This window comes from Prionailurus bengalensis, chromosome E2 (genome assembly GCF_016509475.1).
Source record: "Prionailurus bengalensis isolate Pbe53 chromosome E2, Fcat_Pben_1.1_paternal_pri, whole genome shotgun sequence".
Classification (NCBI taxonomy): Eukaryota; Metazoa; Chordata; class Mammalia; order Carnivora; family Felidae; genus Prionailurus; species Prionailurus bengalensis.
Genome location: NC_057352.1, coordinates 14683606 through 14701408, shown reverse-complemented (window position 1 = coordinate 14701408; position 17803 = coordinate 14683606). Strand labels below are relative to the sequence as shown.

Genomic DNA, 17803 nt, shown 5'->3' with positions numbered 1-17803 from the left:
GGCTTGCAAACTGTGTGCCAGGTACTGCTGAATCAAGGGTTTCCTGTTTATCATCCCCCTGAATCTTTTAGCAACCTTGTGACAAACCCCAATTAATTCACGGCCTGCCAAGCCCTGGGGAGGATCTCCAACTGGAGTCCAGGACCTGGCTGAGCTCCACTTCCCCTCTTCCAAGACCCCTGACCCTGGATTCTTTAGTGACACAGAACCCACTGTGGTCCCTGTGATGACAAGCTGTCTCACTTCCCGGCCTTTGCATATACTGGTCCCCTTTCCTTGAGTCACCTTCCCCTTCTTACCCGACACCTTCCGACACCCAGGCCCTATATATCTAATGGTCTCGGTCTGCTTTTAGGGCAGTCCACAGTTTCTGTCCCCAGCTTTCAAGAGAGTAACACCTCACGGCCCAAGATGGGAGGTAGTTCTGTTGCCTTCAGCAGAGCAGGTGTATTTTTAACTTTGGGAAGCTACGCACTGACAATTAATTATAATACATATTGTGGAAACACGTCTTATGATATTGTTTTGTGTGTGCTCTAGATATGCACTGTCCAAGAGGGGGGTGACCAGGGCGCCTGGGTGGCTCAGTCGGTTAAGCGTCCGACTTCAGCTCAGGTCATGATCTCAAGGTTTGTGGGTTCGAGCCCTGCGTCGGGCTCTGCGCTGAGTGTGGAGACTGCTTGGGATTTTCTCTCTCCCCCTCCCCCACTCGTGCACATGCTCAGTAAATAAATAAATAAATACTTAAATATTTAAATAAATGTTCCATTTCTCGGCTGCACTAGACACATTCCATGTTTTAAAACCTCAACAGGACCTGTGACTACTGGCCACCCTCTTAGACACCACAGGTACTGAAATCTTCTATCATGGCAGAAACTTCTCGTGGACGGCACTGTTTTAATGGGTTCACTGGAGGGTTAGCTGAAGCCACACCCACGCGACAAGCCAAAGGAGTGTTTCTCAAAGTGAGTCCCAAAGGGACAAAGGTGGGGAGAAAGAGATTTGCGATGCATTACAAAGGCCCAAGCTCCCTCATACATGAAGAGCTTCCAAAAACAAGAAAAAGACCAACTATGCAACAGAAACATAAGCAAAGGATATGAACAGACAGTTCAGAAAGGGAAACTCACGTGGCTCCTGAACACGGGAAGAGAATGCTCAAGCTCACCCACAGAGAGAAAAAGGCCAGTGAAAACCACCTTATGGTGCCATTTCCCACTGATCGGACTGGTAAAAATCTAAACGTTTGAAAACAAAAGGCTGTGGGGACACTCTGAGATATCACGTAAGAGAATCACTTCTCAAAATCACAAGAGCATATTCCCGGTGACCCAGGAATCCCAAATCTAAGAATTCCTTTTACGGATTCACCCGCACATGTATCATGCGAGATAAGCACAAGGTACTTCGCCGCAGCACCGCCTATGATGAGCCGAAGCCCGGAAATATTCACCAATCACCACTCATAAAAAACTGCTAGGTGACCTTGGGGACATACGTGTGCAGCTGTTTAAAAGAGAAACTAAATGGCGAGCCTGGGTGGCTCAGTTGTTAAGCGTCTGACTCTTGATTTCAGCTCAGGTCGTGATCCCTGGGTCATGGGATGGAGCCCCGCAATGGGCTTGCACTGAGCGTGGAGACTGCTTAAGATTCTCTCTCTCTGCCCCTCTCCCCGACCCTGCGTGCTCTCTCTCTCTCAAACGAAAACCAAACCCAATACAGCAGCTGCGGTGGCTCTCTATATCTCGGAGCAGAAAGATTCCCTAATATACGTTAGGTAAAAAAGCAAGTTCTGAGTACAATGCTACCTTTTGTGTAAAAAGAACCAAGCAGGGGAGCCAGACCAGAGCAGGGTGCAAAAGTCTCCCTGAATGAGCTCGTCCACCCGTGAAGCTCTCCGAGGACACAGGACAAGAGCAGTTAACCCGAGGGCAGGGGTGGGGGTGGACAGGGCAGAAGTGAGAGAAACCTCCTTACACTGTTTGATTTTGGAACTAGGTAAATCTGTATCGTCTCTTCTGATGATTAAATTGATCTTTTTTAACACTGGCTCTCTGGACCAGCTGCTTCAAAATCAATGGCGATGCTCATTAAAAATGCAGCTCCCTTGGGGCGCCTGGGTGGCTCAGTCGGTTGAGCATCCGACTTCGGCTCAGGTCATGATATCGCAGTTTGTGGGTTCGAGCCCCGCGTCGGGCTCTGTGCTGACGGCTCAGAGCCTGGAGCCTGCTTCGGATTCCGTGTCTCCCTCTCTCTCTGACCCTCCCCCGCTCATGCTCTGTCTCTCTCTCTGTCAAAAATAAATAAGACATTAAAAAAAAAAAAATTAAAAATGCAGCTCCCCAACCCTCCAGGGATCTGCAGCCAACGAGAGACCCTGAAGTAGGCCCAAAGCTCCGTACTGTTAAGCACTGCCCATGATCCCAATGCACGCTCCAGTCTAAGAATACAGAATGAGGTCTGCAGACTAAGAACCCCTGCTCTTTCTAGCTCTCAGAAGGGCTGAGACCGGAAACTCCTAGGCAGGGGGCCCAGGAGCCCTCCTCCTCACACTAGGCCTGGCCACTCTCGAAGGGTGGCTACACAAAGGCCCACACTTGCCTCTCGTCTGGAGAGTCTACGTGGAAGGTCCTCTCAATGACAGTGGTCCACTGTAGGCAGCGTATGACGAAGGTGTTGGGCCGTGGTCTCTCAGTCTTCATCAGCTGGCACTCTGCAGGCAGAGAGAGGACAGAGGCAGGAAGGTGAGGGAACAGCCCTGCCGGCCTGCAGCCCACAATTCCCGAGCCACCTTCCTGTTGTATGCCAGATGGTGTGGAGATACGTTACTGACTGAGTCAGCCCTGGCCTTGTCCCTACGGGGCTCCAGGTCCAGTGTGTGTCAGGGAAGACAGCTCAGTGGTCATGGGGGAAGCCCAGGAGGCAGCCGACCTAGCAGAGAACTCAGGCATATCCCAGAGGAAGGGGCATCTCTGCACCGAGCCCTCAAGCAGAAAGGAATGTAGTCAGTTGTGCAGAAGGGCGCGTTGTATACAGAAGCCCAGAGGTAAAGAGTCCAGCACAGTGAGGGAATGGTAAATTCTGCACTAGATGTGAGGAGGGGAGAAGAGAGGGCCAGACTGCAGAGCTTGGGGGGTGTGGTGACGAACCTCGACTTTGGCTTGAGGGCAAAAGGGAGCCATGAAAGGCTTTCAATAGGGGAGGGACATGAAGAGATTTAGACAGATCCTGCTAGCTGCCTTGCAGACAGTGACAGAAGGGAGACTGGGAGCCTGGGGAAGAGGCCGGGACTATGGCAGAGTGGGGCCACTAGGATGAGGCCCAGATCTCTGGCCTGCACACTAGGAGGCAATAGGGCCCTCCCTGAGATAGAGACAGGGTAGATGGAGTTGGGGAAGGGGAGACTCGAAGGCCAGTTTGGGACACGGTGGGTGAGACGGACCTAGAGAACATCCAGGGAGAAACGCACAGGAAGCTTCTCAGGATAGGCTGGCAGTTCAGGTGAAAAACTGGTGCAGGGCACAGCCACATCAGAGTCACCAAACCGCAGGGAAAGTGACCGAGACAGGCTCTTAGCAGGACAGAGAGGGAACTAGAATTGGCTTCAGAGAGCATAGGTAGGAGCAGACTTGAGGGGTGACGCCGGGCAAGAAGCTGGTGCAGGGAGCCGGTGGGAGAGGACGGTGGTTGGGGCTGAGGAGCTGCAGAAGAGATGGGGCTTTCTTTGAAATGTTCTTAGGAGGTGGGACGATGAGGACACGGTGACCAATTAGGTCACCAGGGAAAGAAGGAAGCAGAGGGTCAGGGGCAAGACTGTGGTTCTGCAAGGCCAGGCAAGGGATTTGGGCCGGTCAAGCTTTCCCTGGCCAGGGTCCACTGAAAGGCACCACTTGGGGTACCACAGGGGGGATGGAGGACGTCAAGTCGGCCCTGTGATCGGCTGAGTGGGAAGCCACACTGTCTTAGGTTAGAGGGACAGAGAAGTGTGCTGTTACCAGAGCGCAGGACGCAGGCAGCTGACACCAGCCAGAACCATGGGGCCTGGCCAGCAGACTTAGAAGTGCAGAGGCGTGCTGCCTGGGGCGAGGGGCTGGGGAAATGCCTGGCTTCTCCCTTCTTCCTCCTCCCCACTGGCTACCCATTCAGCTCTCCCTCCTGAGGCCCAGCTGACACAAAGGTGAGGCAGAGGGGAAGGGTGGGGAAGGGACCCCGAGGGCAAGCAGGCCCTGCACAGGCCTGCACCCAACAAAGGCCAACCCCCACGTGCCCCCAGGACCTGCCAGCGGTTCTCTGAGCACCTGAACTCTGGCATGGCGTGCCCTGAGACGCACCTGCGACAGAGAAGTTGTTTAGCGGGGGCAGGGTCTGGTCTGGGGCATCAGGCCGCTCCTTGTATCCAATGAAGGAGCCGTCACTCTTCAGCAGGAAGTACCGGGGCCTCCAGGTCTTGATGTATTCACCTGATCAGAGGCAGGGGGAAGGGAGAGAGGTCAGGGCAGGCTGACAGCACCTCACAAAGGGCACCTGGGTGGGAGGAGGGTTGATGAGAGGGCAGGGAGGAGAAAACCTCCGGGCAGCCCCTGCTGACGCAGACTGGGCGCTGGGCTGGGCCCCAGTGATCCAGAGGTCATGCCTGGCAGGAAGGCGCCTGCTGCAGTGCCCCAGGGCACCAGCTGCCTCAGCGTGTGGCCAGCAGCAAGCCATCCCAGCCATCCTTGCCAGCGCGTGGCACAGTCCCAGGGGAGGCCCAGGCTTCTAAACACACATGCCCTGTGGCCCTGTAAGGCCAAATCCCATGGGCTGGTATTCACCAGGACAGCCGTGCAGGTGGATCAAATGTCACAACACTGTGCCAGGCAGGGTATAACTGTTGCTGTGCCCTCTGAGTGCCCCTTGATTGCCTCCATTTGTTCTAACCACGAATATCCAAGCACCCCGCGTACACACATCCACACTGCAAGGACCCACTCCTCAGAGGGCTGCTAAGGATTAAAGTAAGATGGTGAGGGGCGCCTGGGTGGCTCAGTCGGCTGGGTGTCTAACTTCAGCTCAGGTCGTGATCCCGTGGTTCATGAGTTCAAGCCCTGGGTCGGGCCTTGTGCTGACAGTTCGGAGCCTGGAGCCTGCTTCGGATTCTGTATCTCCCTCCCTCTGCCCCTCCCCTGCTCTCGGTCTCTCTCTCAAAAATAATATTTAAAAATTTTTTTAAAAAGTAGAAACCCATAAGTCCATCAACTAACGGATAGACAAAACGTGGCATATACATACAACAGGGTATTAGTCATAAAAATTACTAATACATGGATGAACCATAACTTAAGCTAAGTGAAAAGGGCTTATCACAAAGGACCACAAATTATAGGATTCCATTTATATAAAATGTCCAGAGTAGACAAATCTATAGGTGAAAAGCAAATTAGTGGCTGCCTAGGACTTGGGAGCAGGGGAGGAGGTAGTCTGGAGGGAGACTGGAGGGAGACTGGAGGGGAATGGCCAAGGGGAAGGGCAGGTTCCTTTTCAGGGTAGCGACAATGCTCTAAAATGGATTGCAATGATGGATACATGACTCTGAATACACTAAAAGCCACTGAACCGTATAAATGGCTGAATTGTATGGTACGCGAATTACAGCCCAAGCTGTTAAAAGAGACGGCAACCATAAAGCATCCAGCTTAGGGCCCAACACACCACAGGGACTCAGCAGATGCTCTGTTATCATCAGTCCACTGTGCAAGCAAGCAAAGACTGCACCAGGCCCTCAACTCACACGGCGTGATCACAGGATGGGCTCCAAGCCATGTGTGCTGTGTGGCCTCCAATAAGTCACTTCACTTCTCTGAGTCTTTGTCTCCTCTCACGGGGATATTTGTTAATTGGTGACAATGATAAGGTAACATTCTATGCCAGGCACTGTCCTAAGTATATTATGGGTTTTAACTTATTAAATTCCTTCCAGTGTGGATACTAAATGACTCAATGTATATAAAGTTTAAAAAAAAAAAAAAAAAAAAAAAAAAAACTAGCAAAAATCCCAAATTCAACAGCACAAAGGAAGGATGATGACCAAGTGGGTTTTATCCCAGCAATGCAAAAGTGGTTCAACATATGAAAATCAATCAACGTAATCTACATTAATCAAATGGGGGGGGGAACCACATGACCATTTTGACTGCTGTATAAAAGTATTTGACAAAACCCAATGCCCTTTCATGATAAAAATACTCAGCAAGCTAGGAACAGAAGAGAATTTCCTCCACAGGATAAAGGGCATCTATAAAAAACTCACATCTAACACCATTCAATGATGAAAGACCAAAAACTTTCTCCTTAAACATCAGGAAAAAACGAAGCAGTCTACTGCTTCCACCACTGCTGTTAAACACTGCACTGGAAGTTCTAGCCAGAGAAAAAGAAGAAAAGAAGATAAAAGGCATCAGATGAAAAGGAATAAGTGAAACGATCTTTATGTGCACATGACATGATTCTATGTATAAGAAATCACAAGGAAGCCACAAAGTAATGACTAGAACTGATAACCTCAACAAGATCAACCCAAAAACAACAGCTGTTGTTTCTACACATCACCAATGAACAATCCAAAGAGGAATTTTTTAAAAATTCCATTTATAATAGCACAAGGAGGCAAAAGATGTACATACTAAAACCCACAAAACACTGCTGAAAGAAATTAAAGCCCTAAACAAATACAAAGACATCCTGTGTTCATGGATTGGAAGGCTTCCTATGTTGAGATGGCAATGCTCCCCAAAGCAATCTAGAGTCAACACGGCACCTATCAAAATTCCAACAACCTAGTCTGCAGAAACAGAAAAGCCAATCTTTACATTCACACAGAATTCAAATTCATAGGGCAAAGGGTCTAAAAGAGCCAAAAACAATATTGGGAGATGGGGGGAAGAACAAAGTAAAAGAACTCACGCCTCCCAATTTCAAAACTTACTACAAAGCTACAGTCATCAGTCAGTATGGCCTAAGGATAAACATATAGACCAATGGAATAGAACTGAAAGTCAAAAAATAAACCCACATATCTATGGCCAATCGATTTTCAGCCAGAGTGCTAAGACTAGTCCATGGGGAAAAAAACAGTCTCTTCAACAAATGGTGTGGGACAACTGGAGACTCACATGCAAAAGAACAGAACTGGACCCCAGCCTCACACATTATACTATATACAAAAATTAACTCAACATGGATCTACTTAAAGATAAGAGCTAAAATGGTAAACTCTCAGAAGAATACATGAAACAAGTCTTCACGACCCTGGATTTGGCAATGAATTCTTAGATATGACACCAGAAGAACTAGAAATAAAAGAAAAAAACTAAGGGGCGCCTGGGTGGCACAGTTGGTTAAGCAGCTGATTCTTGATCTCGACTCAGATAATGATCTCACAGTTTGTGAGTGTGTGCCCCTCATCGGGCTCTGCATTGATGGCGTGGAGCCTACTTAGGATTCTGTCTCTCCTTTTCTCTGCCCCTCAACTGCTTGTGTGTGTGTGTGCATGTGTGTGTGCGCATGCGCTCTCTCTCTCTCTCCAAAGAAATAAACTTAAAAAAAAAATTAAGTGGATCATTAAAAATAAAAGTTCTGGGGAGCCTGGGTGGCTCAGTCAGTTGGATGTCTGACTTCGGCTCAGGTCATGATCTTGCAGTCCGTTGAGTTTGAGCCCCACGTCTGTACCAATAGCTCAGTACCAACAGCTCTGTACCAATAGCTCAGAGCCTGGAGCCTGTTTCAGATTCTGTGTCTCCCTCTCTCTCTGCCCCTCCTACTCATGCTCTGTCTCTCTCTCTCTCTCTCTCTCTCAAAAACAAATAAACATTAAAAAAAAATTTTTTTTAATAAAATAAAACTTCCGTGCAAAAGATGTTATCAAGAAAATAAGGGGCGCCTGGGTGGCGCAGTCGGTTAAGCGTCCGACTTCAGCCAGGTCACGATCTCGCGGTCCGTGAGTTCAAGCCCCGCGTCGGGCTCTGGGCTGATGGCTCAGAGCCTGGAGCCTGTTTCCGATTCTGTGGCTCCCTCTCTCTCTGCCCCTCCTACTCATGCTCTGTCTCTCTCTCTCTCAAAAACAAATAAACATCAAAAAAATTTTTTTTTAATAAAATAAAACTTCCGTGCAAAAGATGTTATCAAGAAAATAAAAGACAAGCGGGGCGCCTGGGTGGCGCAGTCGGTTAAGCGTCCGACTTCAGCCAGGTCACGATCTCGCGGTCCGGGAGTTCGAGCCCCGCGTCAGGCTCTGGGCTGATGGCTCAGAGCCTGGAGCCTGTTTCCGATTCTGTGTCTCCCTCTCTCTCTGCCCCTCGCCCATTCATGCTCTGTCTCTCTCTGTCCCAAAAATAAATAAACGTTGGAAAAAAAAAAATTAAAAAAAAAAAAAAAAAAAAAAAAAGAAAAGAAAAGACAACCAACAGACTGGGCAAAAATATCTGCAACTCATAGATCTGATTAAGGGTCTAGTATCCAGAATATATAAAGAGTTCTTACAATTCAACAACAAAAAGACAATTAGCCCAATTAAATAATGGGCAAAAGACTTGAATAGCCATTTCTCTAAAGATATAAAAACGGCCATCAAGCACATGAAAAGATGCTTAAGATCATTAGTCATTAGCAAAATGCAAATCAAAACCATGATGAGGTACCACTTCACACCCACTAGGGAGAACTGTAATTTAAAACAGAGAGAAAAGGGGCGCCTGGGTGGCTCAGCCGGTTAAGCGGCCGACTTCGGCTCAGGTCATGATCTCACGGTCCGTGAGTTCGAGCCCCGCGTCGGGCTCTGGGCTGACAGCTCAGAGCCCGGAGCCTGTTTTCAGATTCTGTGTCTCCTTCTCTCTGACCCTCCCCCATTCATGCTCTGTCTCTCTCTGTCTCAAAAATAAATAAACGTTAAAATAAATAAATAAATAAATAAATAAAAATAAAACAGAGAGAAAAGAAAAGAACAAGAACAAGTGCTGGTGAAGATGTGGAACAAAAGAAATCCTTGTGCGCTGCTGGTGGGAATGGAAAATGAGGTAGCCCTGTGGGAAAGTTTGGTGTTTTCCTCAAAAATTTAAAAATAGAGGGGCGCCTGGGTGGCTCAGTCGGTTGAGTGTCCAACTTCAGCTCGGGTCACGATCTCACGGTTCGTGAGTTTTGGCCCTGCATCAGGTTCTGTGCTGACAGCTCGGAGCCTGGAGCCTGCTTCCGATTCTGTGTCTCCCTCTCTCTCTGCAACCCCCCCTCCCCCCGCCCCCCCCCCCCCCCCCCGCTCACGCTCTGTCTCTGCCTCTCAAAAATAAAGAAAATAAAAAATAGAATATATTATAGGTTATAAGCATGGAATACACAACCCTGATACACAAACACAAATACGTATATGATCTAATCACACAGAATACATTAAGTTATGATTGTAGAACGTATGACCCAGTTTATATCACCTGTATAAATACAGGTTACAGAGAACATATGCTCCAGCAATTCCACTCCTAGGTCTGTACCCAAAAGAACTAAAAACAAGTACCCAAATACTTGCAAACAAGTGTTCGTAGCAGCACTGTTCACAATAGCCAAAAGGTAGAAATAACCCAGATGTTCATCAACTGATGTATGGATAAACAAAATGTGGTATTTTCATACAACGGAATATTGTTCGGCCAGAAGCGGCAAAGAAATACTGATCTGCACTACAACACGGATGAACCTCAAAAGTGTAATGTTAAGCGAAAGAAGCTGGGCACAAAAGGCCACCTACTGTATGATTCACTTACACGAAATGGCCGTAATAAGTAAATCCTTAAAGACAGAAAACAAATTGGTGGCTGCCAGGGGCTGGAGGTGGGGGTGGGGGAATGGGGAGTGACTGCTTAATAAGTACAGGGTTTGCTTTTAGGGTGATGAAAATGTTTTGGAACTAGACAGAGGTAGTGGTTACACAACATTGTGAATGTACTAAAAGGCTACTGAATTGTACACTTTAAAAGAGTTAATTTTGGGGCGCCTGGGTGGCGCAGTCGGTTAAGCGTCCGACTTCAGCCAGGTCACGATCTCGAGGTCCGTGAGTTCGAGCCCCGCGTTGGGCTCTGGGCTGATGGCTCGGAGCCTGGAGCCTGTTTCGATTCTGTGTCTCCCTCTCTCTCTGCCCCTCCCCCGTTCATGCTCTGTCTCTCTCTGTCCCAAAAATAAATAAACGTTGAAAAAAAAAAAAATTAAAAAAAAAAAGAGTTAATTTTGTGTTATGTAAATTTCACCTCAACTTTATTTTTTAAGTTTATTTATTTTGAGAGAGAATGCAAGTGGGGGGGAGACGGGGGGGGGGGGAGATGGAGGGAGGGAGGGAGGGAGAGGGGGAGAGGGAGAATCCCAAGCAGGCTCCACACTGTCAGTGCAGAGCCCAATGCGGGGCTTGAACTCACCAACTGTGAGATCATGACCTGAGCCAAAGTCGGATGCTTAACTGACTATGCCACCCAGGCACCCCCTCACCTCTATTTTAAAGAGCAAAACAAAAAAACCCAGAAAAACTCACCTAAGGCTACTGGAAGTTAGGAAAAAATGTTACTGCTTGGGAAGGACAGAGGACTTCTGCGCATTAGTTTTGGAGTGAGTTTATGATCCAGGCACTTACCTGTGGTGTTTTACATATTGATAATAAGCTGAGGAAAGGAGAAAGGGAGGAAGGGAGGCAAGGAGGGAGGAAAAGAAAAGAAACCTAGAAGGACAGGAAAAATATCCTCGCCACAATCCCATTTTACAGATGAGAAAACTGAGGCCCAGAGGTTTTTATTACTTGCCTAAGGCTCACAGTTGTCAACTGGGAGAGTTAGGGTTGGACCCAGGTTTGCTCCATCCAGAGTCTACACTCTTGACCACTACACTGTCTGCCTCAAAACTGGCAGACAGGGGCTGGCCTGGTGGGGACTGGCAGAGGGTGTGCTGAGGCTGTGTCAGAAAGGGGACCAACACATGGCATGAGTGACTCCAAGAGTCGTGCTCTCACTTTGCCTGTTCCTTGAACAGACCCTGCTCAGCAAGAGGTAGCCTGTGGGCCAGGCCTGGAGATCACAGTTTCTGCAATCAGAGAGCCACCTCTCTGCCAAAACCTGGGGCACATCAGTCTTCCTGCTGAGCCTCAGCTTCCTCGCCTGTAAGATGGTGCCCATCTCACAGGGCAGCTTGGAAATGCATCAAAATTGGGCTTGCCTAGAGCAGAGCCCATGCCTGGCACAGACAGAATGGGCACATGATAAACTAGGGCTCTATTATTTTAACCACCAGAGGCAGGGTGCGATGGCACAGGTGCCCACCTTTCCTTGCCTGCCTCTGCTCAGAATGGTGGGCGATGGGGGCACCTTCCTTGCCCAGTTGGTAGAACACGCAACTCTTAACCACGAGGTCATGAGTTCAAGTCCCATGTTGGGCCTAGAGCTGACGTTGGGGGGGGGGGGGGGGGCGGGTGGGAAGAATGGCCCAGGAGCAACATGCATCCACGTGCACCTGGTGCAAACCCAAGATGGCTGTGTCCCAGCTGGGCCATCCCAACAGCTCATCTGGCCCCCTGCAGCATGAATGGAGACCCTGAAGGCCTAAGAGGGGCTGAAGCCCATTTAATGCCATGGGCAGCCCTAGACCAGAGACAAAGCCCCACCCTGGCAACAGTTCTCTGACCACCTCCAAAGCCCCTCACAGTGCAGCCCCGTGAGCCATTGGCCTGGAGAGACTCAGGAGCCTGAGACCCGGGCACACCCTAACATATATACCACCTACACACAATCTCAACACATTCACTCAACAGTTACTGAGCACCCACTGCATGCCAAGAACTTTTCTAGGCACTGGGGATACCACAGGGAACAAGCCAGATAAAATCCCTGCCTTCATGGAACCGAGTATGTCAGAGGTCTGGGTTGTTAACCCATTTTACAGATGTGAAACCAAGACTCAGAGGTGACATAGCTTGCTTGCAGTCACCAAGAGGAAGTGGCAGAACCAGGGTTAGAACTTTGACATCTGCCAAGGTTCAGAAAGTTCCACTGACAGCCCCAGACTCAGGGCCCACCCTGGGCAGGTGGACCAAGGTGACTCAAATACCACCCCTGCCTTGAAACGGCAGTGGGAAACGGGTCTCCCCTGCTCAGTCTGATGGTGGAGGCCTGGCTCTGGGGACCACCTCCATCCCTCCTCACTGCTGTGTCTGCAGCCTGGGACAAGGCAGGACGGGTGAGTGTTTCTCCCAGTTCCCACAGGGCTGGCCCCATCAGCCTCCTTGCCCTCTTCAAACACGCCCGGCCCACTCCCTCTCTGGACTCACAGTTGGCCCCTCCACCTGCACTCTCCTGTCCCAGTTAGCTGTGGGGCTCGCTCTCCGGCTGCCTGCATATTTTTATCAAATGTCCCTTCTCGGTGAAGCCCTCCCTGCCCACCTTGTTTACGACAGCTCCCCCCACTGCCTCCCACACCCCCTTCTCACATTGCTCCATTTTTCTCCACGGCCCTTACCACCACTGTCCACGCTCATCCATCAGTGCCACCCACCTTTCCCCACTAAATGTGAGACCAACACAAGGAGGGGGATCTGTGCCTGTCTGGTTCATTGCTGAATTGCCAGTACCTGGAACACAGTGGCTCTGCTCAGTAAGTGTTTGTTGACTGAATGGATGTGCACAGAGAACCGCTACCACCAAGCTTGGCCCTCTCCCTCCCTGGAAGGTCCACAGAAGCCAAGACAGTCGGCCTCCTTTACTCCGCACCGCCTGGACAGCTGCCCCCCTAAGCCGGTAAGCACCACGCTTCTGGGGACAGGAGGCCTGGGGGTCTTACAACGTAGGATGTTAGTCTCCTCGCTGTAAATGACTTCATTTCCCTGGGCCTCAGTTGCCCACCAGTACAAGCAGAGGAGGCCATGCCCTGGCTCCTGATACGTTGGGCTCAGATCTCCTGCAGGGTTAAGGCCAAGGTCCCTCCCGTGGCCTCCAAGGCCCAGCATGGTTGGATGCCACATTCAGCTCACCCTCGCTCCCCCTGCTCCAGCCACCCAGGTCAACTCAACGAAGCATATTCCCACCTTCATCCCTGCTGCCCCGTTCCCTAGGACCCCCTTGCCCAGCTCTGTGTGTGGCTCACTCGCTCCCCTCCTCTGGGCCTCTGTTCACTGTCCCCTCCTCAGAGCGGCTTCACCTCAGAGTTCCTACTTCTCACAACAGCACTTATCACCTCCTGGCATCACAGATCTGCTTCTCTGTTCACTGTCCCCAGCCCCCACTGGAATATAAACTCCGTGAGGACACCCCATGTCCCAGGAGCCTGGGACCCTGGGACGGCCTGGCGCACCACACACACTCAGTGAGTATATGCTTAAAGAATGAACGGGGGATGTCACCCCACTGTATGACTTCAGTGAAGTGACTTCCCCTCTCTGAGCCTCAGTTTCTTCATTTATAAAATGGGGCTATGAATGAGACCACTAATATAGAGGCAGACTCAAGATCTGGCCTGGGGGCCCATGCGGGGTGCCCAGGCAGATCTGTGGCTCCCCAGGCTGCTGCTGAAGGAGATTCCATGAAACAGGCTTGTAAGGAGCTCCTGGCCTGGGGCAGGCAGGTGGGGCTCGGCACGCAGGCTCCTCGGGCTGTAAAGACCCTGTACCTCTGCCTCCCCGGGCACCAGCCGCCAGAAGGAAAGCCAAGATAGAAGGGGAGACACGTAATCCAGTGGACGAAAGCAGCCCCTTACCACGCTTGTGCAGCCAGCCTTCTTTGATGACAGACACCTCATTCATGGTGGCAGCGTAACACGCTGTCACCTAGCTTGGGACAGCTCAGGGCAGCAGGACATGCAGGAGGTACGGTGGACAGAGCACAGTCTGCAAGACAAGAGAAGAGCCCATCAGAGTGCGAGAGGGATTTGGCCGGGCAGGGCCGGGCCGCAGCCCCTACCCTCAGGGCGGCCAGGCTCTGCCCCCCAGCCCCCACCCCACCAGCTGGCTGTGCTCACTCCGGGTGCTCTGCAGGGTGGAGTCACAAGGACAGCCCAGTGTGAGGGGGAAGATGTGGCCTTGTCCTCAGGGATTCCAACTGGGGATTGGGGGGAGCCTGCCCCTGCCCTCGGGGCCTCACTCTGGAGGGCCTGGCGGCTTCTGGGCGGCTCCTTGGCCCACGTGCAGGCCTTGCTGAGCAGAGGCAGCCCTTCCAGCCACCTTCACCCCACACTGGGCTGGAGGAAAGGGAACCACGGCTCCACCCCATGTCACTCCCAGGCCCCCACGCTGAGGTAACCTGGGATGAATCAGACAGCCTTGGGCATCGGAGGGATTGCTCAAAGCCACCAGCATCTGCCTGCCCACCACCCCCCCCACCCAATACACTCGCACGCACACATGCACGCTCTCTCTCCCTCCGCCCCTCCCCTCCTTCCAACCTACTACCCTCGGCAAACCGAGTGCCCCAAACCCCCTGCGCCAAGCCACCCCAAGTCACTCTCTCAGCCTCGGTCCCCTCTTTGCCCCCAACCAGATGACCAAGGGAAGACAAGTCTCTAACGTTCAGGATCTTGAAGGAGACGACAACCTACGCATACGCACTTGTCTGGGGCTTAGGAGTCGGTCTGGGGGCTCAACCGAGGCCGTGGGCCCTTCCCCAAGACCTGCACTTCCGTCCTCAGGGACCAGCAGCCGACAGACTGACAGACGCCGAGGCCTCCGGCTTCGTCTCAGGTTCCCAGGGTGGAAGGGAGAAGGGCAGGAGGCAGCCGCCCGCTGGGCCCCTACCTGGAGCCACAGGCCTGGACAGGGGCCACGGAGCCCAAGGCGCCTTTCGCCTTTCCCGGCCTGGGGTTATTTGCGGACAGCAGGTCAGGAGCCACAGCGGCCCCCGGAGAAGTGGCAGCTGGCTCTAGGGACACCATGGGCATCAGCTTTCTCTCATGCCCCAGGGGAGCTGGTGGGCCGGACACACTACTGCCTGGCATGTGACGGTGGCAGGCTGCCCGGGCCCGGGCCGGGTAGGGAGGTAAGTGGGAGGAAGCGAAAGGAAAGACAAGATGGACAGTGACAGGGAAGTAAACAGCGGGGTGAGAAATCACGTTCTGGACTCCGAGCTGCAAAGGCAGGGCCAGGAGCAAGCAACGGGGGCTCCCTCCCACAGCAGGCATGACCAGCACCGAGTGGCTCACATCCCACGGACGGAACACTCAGCATTGCAGACCCTCCACCCTGAACATCCCACCAGCCCGGGCTTCCACCTCCAGGGTGACCGGTCTCTGAATCTGCCCCGCCCCACCTCCCGCCCTCCTGGTGGCCTGGCTCACTGGCTCACGTCCAGTGCTGTCCTCTCCCTCAAGTCCTCCCCCCCTTCCTCCCTAGATCTCTGCTCCGTTACTGCTCCCTTTCATCTGCCCCCCATTCAGCAGCTAGACCCCCCCAACCTGACCCTGTCCTTCCCCCACTCGAAACCCCTCCGTGGCTTCCCGCTGGCCTCGGGAAAGAGCCAAGCTCCCTCACTTGGGATTCAAGGCCCTTCAGGACCCGGCCTCTGCTGACCTTCACTCCAGCTGCCTCCCGCCCCCGCTCGGCCCAGTCGTCCCCACTGTCCATCCACCCGCTTCCACCACACCCCTCCCAACTGCCCTGGCCTTCTCCCTGGGCCCTGAGCCTCTGCTCTCAACCCATATACTCCATCTAAATCCAGCCCCAGCCCTCCAGGTTAAAAACCCTTCCAGGGTTCCCCAGCGTGCTCAGAGAACAAAATCCTTCCCATCATGAGTCTAATGTCACCTAGAAAGCTCTCAATAAAACCTAATGACCGTAACAATGACTATTTACACCCAGCGCTACCCACCTCTCCAGCCCCTCCTCCCCACCTCCCTCTACCAGCCTTCTGTCCCTCAGACCCTTCCCTCTGGCCTCCATCCCCTGCACCTTCTGTGGGTTTTCCCTCCTCCAGGAAGCCTTCCTGACCTCAAGAGGCTGCCCTGGTGCTCTCTGTGCACCTCCTCGGCCAATTCTCCAACACCTATAAAGTGCCAATTTTGCGGACCAGCACAGCATCTGGATATCTGCCGAGAACACAGTAAATGAACCAAAGTCTCCCCAAAGGCTTCCCGGCCACGGAAACATCTCCAGAGTCTATTCACACCACCAATCTTCTCCGAGCCTGTCCTAAGCTCCAGACACTGCCCCGGGTACCACAGATGAATCATCAGTAAAACACAGCCCCTGACTTCACGGCGCTCACGTTCTGGTGGGGCAGACAGGTAACACACAGGCACACGCAAAACACTATCAGCCGGTGGCGAGGCGCTGAGAAAAGTAAAGCAGAGGAAAGGATGGCGGGGAATACGGGGTGCGATGTTAGCCGTGTGGTGTGGGGGCCTCATGAGGAGGGAGTGAGCCATGCTGACATGAAGGGAAAAGAATTTCAGGCAGGGGAAGAGCTAGTGCAAAGCCCCGGAGGCAGGAAGTACTTGTAGAGCGTGAAGAACTGCCAAGGGGCCGGTGTGGCTACAGGGTAAGGAGCCAGGAGAGGGGGGCGGGGAGAATGCTGGGGGCCGGGTGAGGTGGTGGTGGCAAGTTAGAGAATTCCTTCCCTGATGCAGGGGCCGACACTGCGCTTTCCCTGGGACCAGCTCAGTTCGGAAGTTCCAAAGAACCGGGATGGAGAACTCAAGTCCAAAGGAAGGGAGGGCACAGAAAGACAGGATGGGGGGCCTAGTGTCCAATCTCCGCCCTCCCCCGCTCCCAGCCCCACGACTTTACCTCCGTGATTCTGCACGTCTTGGGCGGTCGGCCACACTGAAGCACCTGCTGTGCGCAGAGGCTCAGCCTCCTGCCTGGCCCCCAGTGAACAGACAACACGTAGCCACCGTGATCAGAGAAAAGCAAAGGCAGCCAGGTGTGGCCAAGAGTGGTCAGGGTTACAGAGTCCGAGAGCCACTGCCAGCTGGGCGGCCTTGAACAAGCAGGGTGCCGGTGCCCTCACGGAGTCTCTCCTGAATGCTCCCAACCACCCCAGCAGGGGGGCCGTGACCGTGCCTGGGGGAGGGCAGAAGCTCAGAGAGTGTCAGCCGTTTACCTTGGGTCTCCCAGCTGAGGAGTGGTGGAAGCCCTGGCCGCTGCTTGGCACACCGGGGCCACGTTTTACATTCTCATTTCAGCAACTAAGAAGCCCGCAGCAGCTTGAGCAAGGGCAGGGGGAGGAACTGGAAGATCCCCTACGTCCTGCCTGGATCCTGCCCCGTCCTCCCACTGAGGGTGGCGCCTCGACTGAGGTGTCTGTGACGCAGTCCAGAGGTGATGAAACACCAGGCACCGAAGCCAAGAGGATGGCCTGCTCCCTGGGGAGCTGCCGATGGAGGACGCCCAGGCGGGAGGACAGAGGACAGCCTCTGGAAGCCAGGTGTCAGCACGCAGGGGACTGCCCTGGCCACCGGCCCGCAGGCCACACACCCCAGGGCAGGGAGTGCCTGTATGGCCCCATCTCCACTAGCTGCTTCCTTGAGTGTCCAGGCCTGAGTCCGCTGAGGGCCTGGACCAGATCTGCAGCTTGTAGGCTCAAGGTGAGCCGCCTGGGAGGCAAGGCGAAAAGAGCAAGGGCACTTCACAAGAGAGGACACTCACACAACCAAGGAACGCACACCATCTCATTAGTTAGGGGGAAATGTGAATTAAAATCGCCTGCTACGATGGCTGAAATTTTAAAGACTGACAATGCCAAGAGTTGGTAAGGATACAAAGGAATACCTCCCAGCGTAAGTATAAAATGGTTCAACCACCATGGAAAACTGGCAGTAA

The 17803-nt window shown here is 52.6% G+C and overlaps 1 protein-coding gene across 6 annotated transcripts in view; it reads right to left on the bottom strand.

The window, feature by feature from the left end:
* AKT2 (AKT serine/threonine kinase 2) overlaps window positions 1–17803 on the bottom strand; it is a 52258-nt gene that overhangs the window by 18153 nt on the left and 16302 nt on the right. For 2 of the 6 annotated variants that reach the window (XM_043598898.1, XM_043598900.1), the window contains exons 1-4: window positions 14597–16753; window positions 13750–13879; window positions 4335–4463; window positions 2605–2716 (exon numbers count right to left, since the gene is read on the bottom strand). In XM_043598898.1, the coding sequence (XP_043454833.1) occupies window positions 2605–2716; window positions 4335–4463; window positions 13750–13795 (287 nt within the window). In that variant the 5' untranslated portion in view covers window positions 13796–13879; window positions 14597–16753. The other 4 variants (XM_043598901.1, XM_043598895.1, XM_043598896.1 and 1 more) reach the window with 3 other exon arrangements.